Source organism: Phoca vitulina, unplaced genomic scaffold, assembly GCF_004348235.1.
Source record: "Phoca vitulina isolate PV1807 unplaced genomic scaffold, GSC_HSeal_1.0 scaffold67, whole genome shotgun sequence".
NCBI classification, from domain to species: domain Eukaryota; kingdom Metazoa; phylum Chordata; class Mammalia; order Carnivora; family Phocidae; genus Phoca; species Phoca vitulina.
In genome coordinates this window covers 1,682,805-1,695,483 of record NW_022589770.1, presented here as the reverse complement: position 1 = coordinate 1,695,483, position 12,679 = coordinate 1,682,805, and the positions used below count along the sequence as shown (strand labels likewise).

Below are 12,679 nucleotides of genomic sequence, written 5' to 3'. Positions count from 1 at the left end.
AAGTAAACTCCATGCCATACATAGGGGCTCGAACTCACAACCCTGAGATCAAGAGTCACATGCTCTACCAACTGAGCCAGCCAGGCACCCCTATTGTGGATATTCTTAAATTTATAAGGTTTTGCCTTTCTCACTTAGGGCCTTAATTCTATTGAACTTGGTATTACTGTATGATATGACATAGAAGTACCATTTCATTTTTCTTACATGAGTAAATAATTCTCACATAGCACTGTATATTGGATAACCAGTTCATCTCTTCCCAGTGGTCTTTAGTGTTAATATCATTGCATATCAATTTTTATATTTTATATTTATACATATTTTATATTTTACAACTCCATATTATATATTAATTTGCATATCAATTTTATATTTATAATATGCTTATTATTCTGTTCTTTGGTCTCTTTTAGCCTCTTGCTAGTATAACACTGTCTTAATGGCTTAAAAGTCAGGTTGTCTAAAGGACGCCTGGGTGACTCAGTCAGTTAAGCGTCTGCCTTCAGCTCAGGTCATGATCCCAGGGTCCTGGGATCGAGCCCCGCATTGGGCTCCCTGCTCAGTGGAGAGCCTGCTTCTCCCTCTGCCTGCCGCTCCCCCTGCTTTGCTCTTTCTCTCTCTGTCAAATAAATAAATAAAATATATTTAAAAAATTAGGTTGTCTAGAACATGAATGAACCTTGAAAACATTGTGCTAAAAGAGCTTATATGTTCTCATTTATACTAAATGTCCAAGGCAGATCTGTAGACAGAGAAAGTAGGTTAGTGATTGTGTTGGAATAGGAAGATGGGGGAATTAGAAGTTAATGACTGAGGTGGGGGGGTGCAGGGTTTCTTTTTAGGTGATGGAAATATTTTAAAATTTGTGGGTTGTTACACAACCCTATGAATATGTTAAAAAAACATCAAGTTGCACGTTTCAGATGGGTGAATTATGTGTGAATTATATCTCAGTAATGTTAAAAAAAGTTGTGGGATGGGGCGCCTGGGTGGCTCAGTTGTTAAGCATCTGCCTTCGGCTTGGGTCATGATCTCAGGGTTCTGGGATCGAGCCCCACATTGGGCTCCCTGCTCGGTGCGGAGCCTGCTTATCCCTCTCCCTGCCTCTCTGCCTACTTTGCTCGCTCTCTGTCTCTGTCGAATACATACATAAAATCTTAAAAAAAAAAAAAAAAAAAGTTGTGAGATGGCAGGTCCCTTTCTTTTCCCTTGTTCTTTAAAATTGTTTTGACTATATTTGGTCCTTTGCTTTTCTGTATAAATTTTAATACATTGTTAAGTTCCATGCAAAATTATGCTGTGATTTTGGTTAGAATTCTATTGAATTTATAGATTAATTTGGGCGCAAATGACTTCTTTTTGTTACAGTCTCCTTACCCATGTATGTAGTATTTTACTTCATAGATCTTTTTATGTTTTTTTCTTTTTTTTTTTTAAAGATTTTATTTATTTATTTGACAGAGAGAGGCACAGCGAGAGAGGGAACACAAGCAGGGAGTGGGAGAGGGAGAAGCAGGCTTCCCGCCGAGCAGGGAGCCCGATGCGGGGCTCGATCCCAGGACTCTGGGATCATGACCTGAGCCGAAGGCAGCTGCTTAACCGACTGAGCCACCCAGGCGCCCCTACATTTTTTTTTTCAATAAACTTTGCAGTTTTCTCCATAAAGGCTATGAACATCTTTTTTTAGACTTATTTATTCCTGAGTGCTCTCTGGCTTTTATTGTACTGTAATGATATTTTAAATTACATTTTCTATTTGTTGCTGCAGTATAGAAATGCTGTTGATTTTCATGTAGTATCTGCTGCACAGCAACTTAATTGAATTCTATTTTGTCTGTAAATTCTCTTCAGTTTTCTGGCTATAAACAATCACATCATGTACAATCCTTATATATTTTTATTTTATTTTATTTTTTTAAGGATTTTAAAAATTTATTCATTTGACAGAGAGAGAGCACAAGCAGGGGGAGTGGGAGAGGGAGAAGCAGGCCCCCCGCTGAGCAGGGAGCCCAATGCGGGGCTCGATCCCAGGATCCCGGGATCATGACCTGAGCCAAAGGCAGGCACCCAACTAACTGAGCCACCCAGGCGCCCCAATCCTTATATATTTTTAAATTCTTACCTTAGGGGTGCCTGGGTGGCTCAGTCGTTAAGCGTCTGCCTTCAGCTCAGGTCATGATCCCAGGATCCTGGGATCGAGCCCCACATCGAGCTCCCTGCTCAGCGGGGGGCCTGCTTCTCCCTCTCCCACTCCCCCTGCTTGTGTTCCCTCTCTCGCTGTATCTCTCTGTCAGATAAATAAATAAAAATCTTTAAAAAAAATAAAAATAAAAAATAAATTCTTACCTTAATTCTCTGGCTAGGATCCCAGCATAGTGTTGAACAGTGTAGTCATAGCTGGTATCTTGTCTTACTCCTAATTTTATTTTATTTATTTATTTATTTTTAAAGATTTTATTTATTTATTTGTCAGAGAGAGAGATAGAGAGAGCACAAGCAGGGGCTCTCCGCTGAGCAAGGAGCCCGATGCGGGGCTCAACCCCAGGACCCTGGGATCATGACCTGAGCTGAAGGCAGATGCTTAACGACTGAGCCACCCAGGCGCCCCTTGTCTTACTCCTGATTGTAAAGGGAATGCTTTGAGCACTCTGTCATTTAGTATGACTTTTGCTTTAAGCAAGAATTGACATCTGGCCCATGGCCTATTTTTGGAGATAAAATTACAAAATTCATTTATTTACATATTCTGTGAGGCTGCGTTCATACTGTAATGGTATATTTGACAAGCTGTGACAGAGGCTGTATGGTCCTCAAAACATAATATCTGACCTTTTATAGAAAAGGTTTGTTAGCTCCACTCAAGGGTTTTGATTGCTTAATAATAAGGAACTTTCCTTCTACTTCTACATAATGATTTAAAAATAATAACTCTTAAATAGGTGTTGAATTTTATACTTTTGTACAACTATTGAGATGAGGATTGTTTCTCCCGTTTTCTGTGTGGTAAATAACATTATAAAATCAATTAATAGTGAATAATCTTCACATTCCTGAAATACATTTTTTTATATCCTAGCAGATTAAATTTTCTAAAAATCTTAAAATGTCTGCATTGATGTTCATAAATGATATTGGCTTGATGATGTGTATAGCATTAGCTGTGGCGCATGTGGCTTTCATCTTTGTAGAGGTTTTGTTTTTCTTTTTTAAAGATTTATTTATTTATTTTAGAAAGATTGAGAGAGCATGAGGAGGAGGGGCAGAGAGAGAGGGAGAGAGACTCTCAAGCAGACTCCATGCTGAGCATGGATCCTGATGTGGGGGCTCTATCTCAGGACCCTGAGATCATGACCTGAGCCAAAACCAAGAGTCAGTCTCTCAAACGAATGAGCCACCCAGGCACACCATCTTTGTCAAGTCTTAAATGTTTCCTATTTCTATTAAAATATTTTGACTCATGCATTACTTAGAAGTATTCTTTTGAACTTCCAAGTTTTTTTTTCCTTAAATGCTATTTGATTTATAGTCAGAATATGCTTTACATATTACTCTCTGATATTTATTGAGATTTACTTCTAATAGGTAGTTTGAAGTTATCAATTAAGTTTGTCACTTAAAATATTGTAATTCTAAAATGTAACTTTTGAAGCAAGACTTCGGTGTTGAATTCATAGCTCCAGCCTTGAAAATCTGTGTTAGAGCATTAGAGTGAGATGACCAAATTTGACTGAAGTTGTTTGAAATGTAAAGAGAACTTCCTTGAAAACCATTTATTCAGACTGTCCGTGTCAACTGTGATTTGACCAAAAATACCTTTTCCATTTTCTTTTTTAGTTTGATGTAAAAATTTTGCTAAGTAAAAAGAGATTATAACAGATTGTACTAGTTATGTTTTTATTTAATAGATCAGATGAAAAGAAGAACATGAACTGGAAGCAGCTTCCCAAAAAGCCATGCAAAAATCTGCTTAGTACCTTAAAGAAGTTGTATCCCCAGCTATCTTCAGGTAAATGTGCAGAGAAAGGAATATTTTTAATGAAAGAATATAAGAAAATTCTTAAATTTAAACATAATTTTGCTCTGCTTAGAAGGAATCTTATTACAAAACAAAATTTCAGTACTAAAACATTAATATTGTAGTGCATGATTTTTTTGAGTGTGTTCTTTGTGTCCTGTCTGCTTGAGCCTCCCTGTTAGCTCCTGCCAATGATCCCTTTACATTAATGAAGAGGAATTTCAGAAAGTCATGCGTTTTGTTTTGACAACTTTCTTAATTGTTTAATCATTACTTGTCTAATACTATATATTAATGCCATTTTCTCTTCATTTGTCAGTTCACCGAAAAACTCAAGAAGGTTCGGCAATTGAGATGACGCCAATCGAAGCAGATTTCTCCTGGCAAAAGAAGACAACACAACTTGAGATGGAAATTCAAGAGGCATTTTTGCGTTTTATGGCATCTATTTTAAAAGGATATAGAACATATCTCAAACCAATCACAGAGGCTCCTTCAAATAAAGCCACAGCTGTTGATTCATTGTTTGACCGACAGGGTGAGTGGCATTGAAAATAAAGTTACTTTTCATTGAAATGAAAAATATTTCCTATTTGGTATTGCTTCCCCCAAAATATTCACTATGTAAGTTCTTAGAAACGTATATTAAAATACAATGAACTTTTGTGTATTTGTGATCTAGCTCTATGAAGAATTCCTTTTAATTTTTATACTCCATTTTTCCCTGAAAAATCCGAATCTGGAGATATTTAATAACGAAAAGTCAAAGATATTGCCTATATTTACTAGATAGTCATCTTAGTAGAACATACCTGGTGATTTGCTTTTAGATGTTCCTCAGTTTTGCATAATTCTTCGATTTATACGTTCTTGGCTTTACAATATTCCCTAACAGTTAGTTTTTGGAATAAGGCCACTAGTTTTTAGAATTTTTGAAAAACATAGCTTTGTTTCAGGGAAAACACTATACTCATCTTTTTGATACTTGTATATTTTAGGGAATTACAAAGACTTTTGTTTTTACTCAGCTGTTCTTATATGTAGTAGCAACCTTACAAATACAATAATATTTATATGAAAATTATTTTATGTTTCTGTATTTTTACCCATTAGTTACTAAAAAAAAAAATCTGTACTTTTCTAATAATCCTTTTGACTTTTATCATCTCAACTTCAGGATAACCTATCTCTTAAATATTTAGTCACCACTTACAAGTCTGACTAGTTATTAGATAGGGATATAAAGAAGTGTTAAGATCTAGCTCTGTGGGATAGTAAATGGAAAATAAATCTAAAATGCTTTTTAAAATAGAACGTGTACTCAAGAAAACAGATTTTACACAATTAATAATTCATTGAGAAGTTCCCAAATTTAGAAAAAGGGAGCATTTTTCCAAATGAATATTTCAGAAGACTTCATGGAAAAAGAGCATGACTTTGAAGAGTGGGTAGAATTTAGATAAATGGAGATGATCAGGAAAGGCTTTCTAAAAAACAATATGCATTAGGGGTGCCTGGGTGGTTCAGTTGGTTAAGTGTCTGCCTTCGGCTCAGGTCATGATCTCAGGGTCCTGGGATTGAGCCCTTTGTCGTGGGCTCCCTCCTCAGCAGGGAGTCTGCTTCTCTCTCTGCCCCTCCCCCCTCTCATGAAATCTTTAAAAAACAGAACCAATATGCATTAAAAGCCAAGTCTGGGGGTGCCTGGGTGGCTTAGTCGTTGGGTGTCTGCCTTCAGCTCAGGTCATGATCCCAGGGTCCTGGGATTGAGCCCCGCATCGGGCTCCTTGCTCCGCGGGAAGCCTGCTTCTCCCTCTCCCACTCCCCCTGCTTGTGTTCCCTCTCACTGTGTCTCTCTCTGTCAAATAGATAAATAAAATATTTAATAAATAAATAAATAAAAGCCAAGTCTGAATAGAATTTCTCCTTTGCTATTTACCAAGCCTTTCTGAGGTTCTCTTTTCTTATTAATAAAATGGGGATGATGCCTACTTTATGAATGGTTGTGAAGATTAAATGTATGTGAAGTAACTAGTAAAATTACAGTACTCATGGTAACAGCTGTTATCATTAGTGGTAATAACAGAATGGAAGAAACCTCAAGAACAAATGTGTAAGGCATGTGTATTAGTTTGTCATGGCAACTAAGTGCCATAGCCTGGGTGGCTTACACAACAGAAGTTTATTTTCCCACAATTCTAGAGGCTAGAAGTCTAAGATCAACGTGTTGGCAGGATTAGTTTCCTCTAAGGCCTCTCTCCTTCATTTGGGAAGATGGCCATCTCCCTGTGTCTTCACATGCTTTTCCTTCTGGGTGAATCTGTATCCAGATTTCACTGTTGTTGTTTTTTTTTAAGAGTTATTTATTTATTAGAAGGAGAGAGAGAGCATGGGGGGTGTGGGGAAGGGCAGAAGGAGGGAGAGAATCTCAAGCAGACTCCCTGCTGAGCACAGAGCCTGACTCGGGGCCCAATCCCATGACCCTGAGATCATGACCTGAGATGAAATAAGAGTTGGTCACTTAACCAACTGAGCCACCCAGGTGCCCCTAGATTTCTACTTCTTATAAGTACATTAATCATTGGATTAGAGCCCACCGTAATTACTTCATTTTGACTTAATTACTTCTTTAAAGACCCTATCTGCAAATACAACATTTTAAAATACTGAGGGTTAGGACTTCAACATAAGAATGGGGGGGGTAAGATAAGAATTATGGATTTCAGCCCATAACAGCATGTTTGGTACAGTTTGACCACAGTGAAGAGCTTTAGTGGTGTTGTGAAAGATAAGGCTGAAAATAAGATTAGAACTCAGATTATGGGTCGTCTTAAATGCCAGACTAAAAATAATGCAGTTTTTCTAATAGGCAGTAGTGGGTCACTAATTCATATATATTCTCTCTCTTTCTCAGTGGGAGAGTGGCATTACTAATGGAATTTAGAAAGATACTTAGTATCTGAGGCCTAAGATTTTTGTTGTTAACAGAAAGTATTTAGTGAGGGCTACAGATATTAGACAGTAACACAAATACTAATTACATTTTACTAAGTGTATTGTAAAGGAATGTATTGGCTATGGTGAGAGTGCTAGGTCAGGGAAAGGTTCCCTGAAGAAGTAACAATTAAGCTTGGGCCTGAAAAATGAATAGGAATTACCTGTGGGTTTTGGATTAACTTTTTATTAGGGGGTACTTTCCGAACATGTATGAAAATAGAATAATGTACTCTCATATAGCATCTTTCAACTTCAGCAGTAGTAGTAATAAACATTTTGCCATTTTTGTTTCATCCTTCCCCCCCTTTCTTTCCAAATTCCAAATAGGACATCATTTCACCTGTAAACTTTGAATTATCCTTTAGAATTTCCTAGATGTGTATGGTATGTGCTTTTGGCTGATCGTGTTCCCATGGTGCTATATAACATTTCTTTCATCATCTGTATTTCCTGTAAACTTGTGGTTGAATTAAGAGACACATGGTCCAATAGAGATGTAATGTGAGTCGCACATATGATTTAAAATTTTCTGGTAGCTATAGTTAAAAAAAAAGCAATAGGGGAAATTAATTTTCATAATATATTTTTGTGACTTAAAATATCCCAAATGGTATTTCAACATGTAATTAAATTTTTAAAATTTTAATGAAATATTTTACATACTAAGGCTTTGAAATCAGCATGTATTTTATATTTATAGCATATCTCAGTTTGGACCAGTCACATTTCAGGTGCTAAATTGTCACATGTGGGTAGTGGTTACTGAATTAAATAGTACTATTCTAGAGGCTGATGAGATTCAGGTTCAGTTTTCTTGGCAAATAGTGCCAAAAACACATGGTGTTCACTATTTCCTATTGCAACCCGCATACATGGGTTGTCCCACTTTTAGTGCTCCTAGGATTGATCACTGTGTTTTAAGTGTTGTTAGCACATTCATTCATTAGTTTCCCCATCAGCCTTCCATTTAATTATTTTACTTTATTTTATTTTATTTTATTATTTTTAAAGATTTTATTTATTTATTTGACACAGAGAGAGAGTGCGTGCACACAAGCAAAGGGAGTGGCAGGCAGAGGGAGAGAGAGAAGCAGGCTCCCAGCTGAGCAGGGAGCCGGATGTGGGGCTTGATCCCAGGACCCCGGGATCATGACCTGAGCCGAAGGCAGTCGCTTAACCAACTGAGCCACCCAGGCGCCCTCATTTAATTATTTTAGCAGCCTTTGCTGATCATCACCTAGATCCATTAGGAGAAGAAAAAAAAGGCTTTTTGTTATTACTTGTGAAGAATAATTTATTTCTATTTTGTTTAAGCATTTCTCAGCTAATTAGTATCTCAAGGGATGGAGTGAGGACCACAGCTTGTGGAATGCCCTGAAGCATCAAAGAAAGAAAGGCTGGAGGGAAAAGTGGCTCAAAAACCATGCTTGAAAATGGTGGGTGTGAGCCAAATCATGTAGGATCTTTTAGGACCAGTGAAGGGTTTCTGTCTTTAAGAGTAATTAGAAGCCAGTGAAGAATATTTAAGTAGGTAATAGGATCAGATTTGCATTTTTAAAAGATCAGTATTAAAAATTTTTTTTCTTTGCCTTCTATGCAGAGATTGAATTGGAGGCATCCAAAGTTGGGATCTGCTAGTTAGTTGGTTATCGCATTGGTCCAAGTGATCATGGAAGTGACCTGGTTTAATTGACGGTAGTATGAGTAGAAGAGTGATGTTTTTTAGGAGGTAGATTGAATACAACTTGGTGATTGAATATGGGATATAAGATAGAGGGAGATGTCAAGAACAGCTTTGAAATTTTTGTCTTTGTCAACCAAGTGGATGGATTGTCACGCCCTTTATTGAGAAAGGAAATAGCAGAAAGGGGAAGGATCTGGTTATTTTTTAAGGAAAGATTTTTAAAATGAGAGAGACTTGAGTGTGCTGATAAGTAGCTAATAGAGAGGGAAAATTGCCCTGAGAACACTAAAAGGGCTGCAGTCTCAGGCTCATGTGGTGGGCTTGGCCTTAGATAAGAGGGACACAGCCATTGTAGAAAGACGGAAGGAGTACCTCATAGCTGCGGAAAGTCATAGATTTTTGTAGTGAGATAATGATGGTAATTCTCTTAATGATTTTCATTTTCTCTGCAATATAAGGTGTGATCATTTAGAAGTGGGGGAGGGAACATGATAGGAGAGAATTAAAAAATTGGAAATAGTTGTGAAAACATGGGTAAAGGGAAATTAAGTTGATTCCAGAAATTTAGTAGGGTTGCTAGTCAGGGATGAAGGTGTAAGTGTTCTGATCAGCCTAGTTGTGGAATTGTTTTTTTTCCCTTTTTGAGTTGTGCTCAGCCACACTGGTGTAGATCCAGAGAAAGCAGGCAATACATTCCTCCAAGGCTAAGTTTTACTGGGTGAGTTTGACAAAAAAGACAAAAGGACATAAGAATTCAGAGTGTTGACAAGAAAGTAATTGAAATGATGGATTTGGACATGGAATCAAAATTGGATAAGGACAGAAGTGAAGGCAGGAGGGTTACGTAGAAAGTAAAAGGATATGAATGATTGTAGATTTCAAAGAGCCCCCCCCCCCCCCCCCCGCCCCATGCCTGGTAGGAGTACTTAAATACAAATCAGACAAGGGTAATGGGCAGAAAGTAATATATATGTAAATTAGATTTGGGAGGCAGAATTGTTTTGAATGCCAACAAGAAAGGGCCAGGCAGGGTGTGACTGTGTAGAAGTTGGTGACTGAGGTGGGATGGACCATAGATCATTGAAATTTAAGGCCTTAAGAACTCGTTAAAGTGTTGGATGGTTTTCGCTTATGGATGTTGAAGAACGATAATGGTAGGAGTTGGAAAGGAGAAGACTTGGAATTACGTGCCCTAGTCTTCAGTGAATGAAGGAGAGAGTGTCCCTGAAGTCAGTAGATGACTATAGTTAGCAGGGGAAAGGGTGGGATAACCAAGATGCTTGAACTGTTGCTGAGCAGAGATTTTTACAAGCCAATACAGGAATTGTCTAGTGGCATTGCAGAGGAAGGACATTGACCCTTCTTACTTAAGACTATGCAGAATATAAAAGAGAAATTTCTACTTGAGAATTTTAGGGCTAGAGGTTCCTCATAGGAGGTTCAGATTTCAGCGAAAAGGTTAATGGTATAAGTTAAGTTTTTTATGGTTGAATCAGGCAGAAGAAGTGATGGGTTACTAGAATATAGTTACTAAAAGCTTCTATAAATGTGGATATATGTAAAGAGAATATAATATAGATATGTACAGGTTTAAGATAATATTTTATATAACATCTAGTTCTACTTTGTTTTGAATTTAATTGTAATTTTGTTTTCTTCAGGATTTTTAAAAAGTCGAGATCGTGCCTATACAAAATTCTACACTCATTTATCCAAAACACAGATTTTTATTCGTTTCATTGAAGAATGTAGTTTTGTAAGTGATAAAGATACTGGATTGGCATTTTTTGATGACTGCATAGAAAAGGTAAAAGTTTGTCCTGTATGTAAGTGTTAAAGAAAAACTTTAACAGTTTGGCTGCCTGTATAATCATCATTATGATTAGTCCAGCTGATCTGAGGGAGACAGTATAGGGGTGTGCGTGTGTGCAAGTGTCTAATTCTAGGCTTAATATACGAATAATTTTCCTTTGTGATTCTAGTTTCCACCATACATAGCTAATTTTTCTTGAATCTCATTTAGATTTAGTAGTTCATTAAAAAGGTTTCGTTTTATGGGTAATGCAGTCTTGTGTTTTGTTTTTTTTCTTCTATTAGTTTTTCTTTATTCAATTATGCATTTTAAACATTGTATGTTTTTGCAAGATAGTCAATATATGCCATTTTGTTCTTTTGTTTTAATGTCTTTCCAAATACTTTTGCCAAATATATATTTTTTGTTTTAATGAAGCATATTTGGAAATATGTTAAATATCAGAGTTTTACTTACCCATTGTAAGGAAGTTTAAGTTGATTCTTCACAGTGATGACTCAACATTTTTTTTCCCTCTTTTTAAAATTTTTTTTAAAGATTTTATTTATTTGACAGAGAGAGACACAGCGAGAGAGGGAACACAAGCAGGGGGAGTGGGAGAGGGAGAAGCAGACTCCCGGCTGAGCAGGGAGCCCAATGCGGGGCTCGATCCCAGGACCCTGGGATCATGACCTGAGCCAAAGGCAGACGCTTAATGACTGACCCACCCAGGTGCCCCTCCCCTCATTTTTAATAGAGTTTTTTATTTTTGCTAAGTGGATCTTGGGGCTGATTTGTTTAATAAGTAAGCCATAGTATGTAAAATCTGAGATTGTATCTAAAAAAGGTAGAATATTATGACATAATTTTTGTAGTCTCCTTAGAGGACTTGAATGATTTTCTCCCATTCTACCAATGTGATCTAGAACTCCGGGGATAAGATTAAAACTATTCAACGTTTTTGTTACTTATAAAATTGATAGTCTGACATCATCCAGTTAGAGGGAAGCTTAGATAGTATCAATTTCTAATGCAGGGTTTTAATAACAATGAGATTTTTGATTTGAGAAGCCAGATTCCCCTCGTGACTGGCCATTTTTTGCCTGTGAAGCATTTATGAAAAACCTATTTAAAATAAATTGTTTCTCTCCTAATAGCCATAAGAAAAATATTATATGTTAACCTGACAGTGTAGGGCCCCCAAAATATATGTGAAGTGTTCCTGTCTGTCCAGTATTAAAAAGGGATAGTTTTTAAAATAAGAATTTAAGATCATCTCTAATAAATTCACAGTAGACATTTTCACCAAGAATTCTTTTCTTCGTTTCTAGTTGTTTCCTGATAAAGGCACAGAGAAAACAGATAAGGTATTTTTTCTTAAGTTTTAAAATTTCAGAACTAGATATTGCCTGTATGCAGATTAATTGGAGAAAATAATTATTTTCAGGTTGATTGTGATTCAGCCGAAGATACCAAATTGATAGAGCTAGATGATTCACAGAAAAGTGAGCACACTGTATTCGTAATGCCACCAGAGCCATCTCCTGATGATGGAAAGGATCTGTCACCAAAGTACAGGTAGCAGGAATTTTTTTAAATTGCTGTTTGCATTCAGCTTTAATAATTTATTTTGATCTTTTGTGATTATTAGTAGATACGTATGTTAGTCATTTGTGAAAGTCATTTTCAAAATTAATTTGGTGAACTAATGAAGATGAATATTATACAAAGATGTTACCAGATATTATAATTTAAAAATTGGACAGCCTTTTTGGAAGGGAAGCCAGATGTTGATCACTGTTCACCTAAACATTTAATCATATTTTAATCTTTAAAAATTTCACTTCTGGAGAAGAATAAGCTTACTTTTGTGCGATTTCTCCTATGTTTGGGGGTTTTGTTGTCAATGTAAAGACTGAAATTCTTACTCATTAGTAAGATACCAGGGAAAACTTAAAAGTAGAGCGCCAGGAATCATTTATTAAAATAGGTGATGAGGATTAAGGAGTGTACTTGTCCATGATGAGCACTAGGTGATGTATGGAAGTGTTGAATATATTGTACACCTGAACCTAATACAAACACAGTATGTTAACTACACTGGGATTTAAAATAAAATAAAAATAATAAAAAAAATAAACTTGGAGAATAGAATTTGAATGGGAACCTTTTAAGAAATTAAAATGTACTT

At 36.5% G+C, this 12,679-nt stretch overlaps 1 protein-coding gene across 4 annotated transcripts in view; it reads left to right on the top strand.

The window, feature by feature from the left end:
• Nucleotides 1–12,679, top strand: part of DENND4C (DENN domain containing 4C) — a 137,280-nt gene that overhangs the window by 68,490 nt on the left and 56,111 nt on the right. For 3 of the 4 annotated variants that reach the window (XM_032392472.1, XM_032392470.1, XM_032392469.1), the window contains 5 exons: nt 3,909–4,009; nt 4,338–4,556; nt 10,358–10,503; nt 11,820–11,855; nt 11,936–12,066. In XM_032392472.1, coding sequence (XP_032248363.1) covers nt 3,909–4,009; nt 4,338–4,556; nt 10,358–10,503; nt 11,820–11,855; nt 11,936–12,066 — 633 coding nt within the window. The remainder of the gene's footprint in view (nt 1–3,908; nt 4,010–4,337; nt 4,557–10,357; nt 10,504–11,819; nt 11,856–11,935; nt 12,067–12,679) is intronic. The other variant, XM_032392471.1, reaches the window with a different exon arrangement.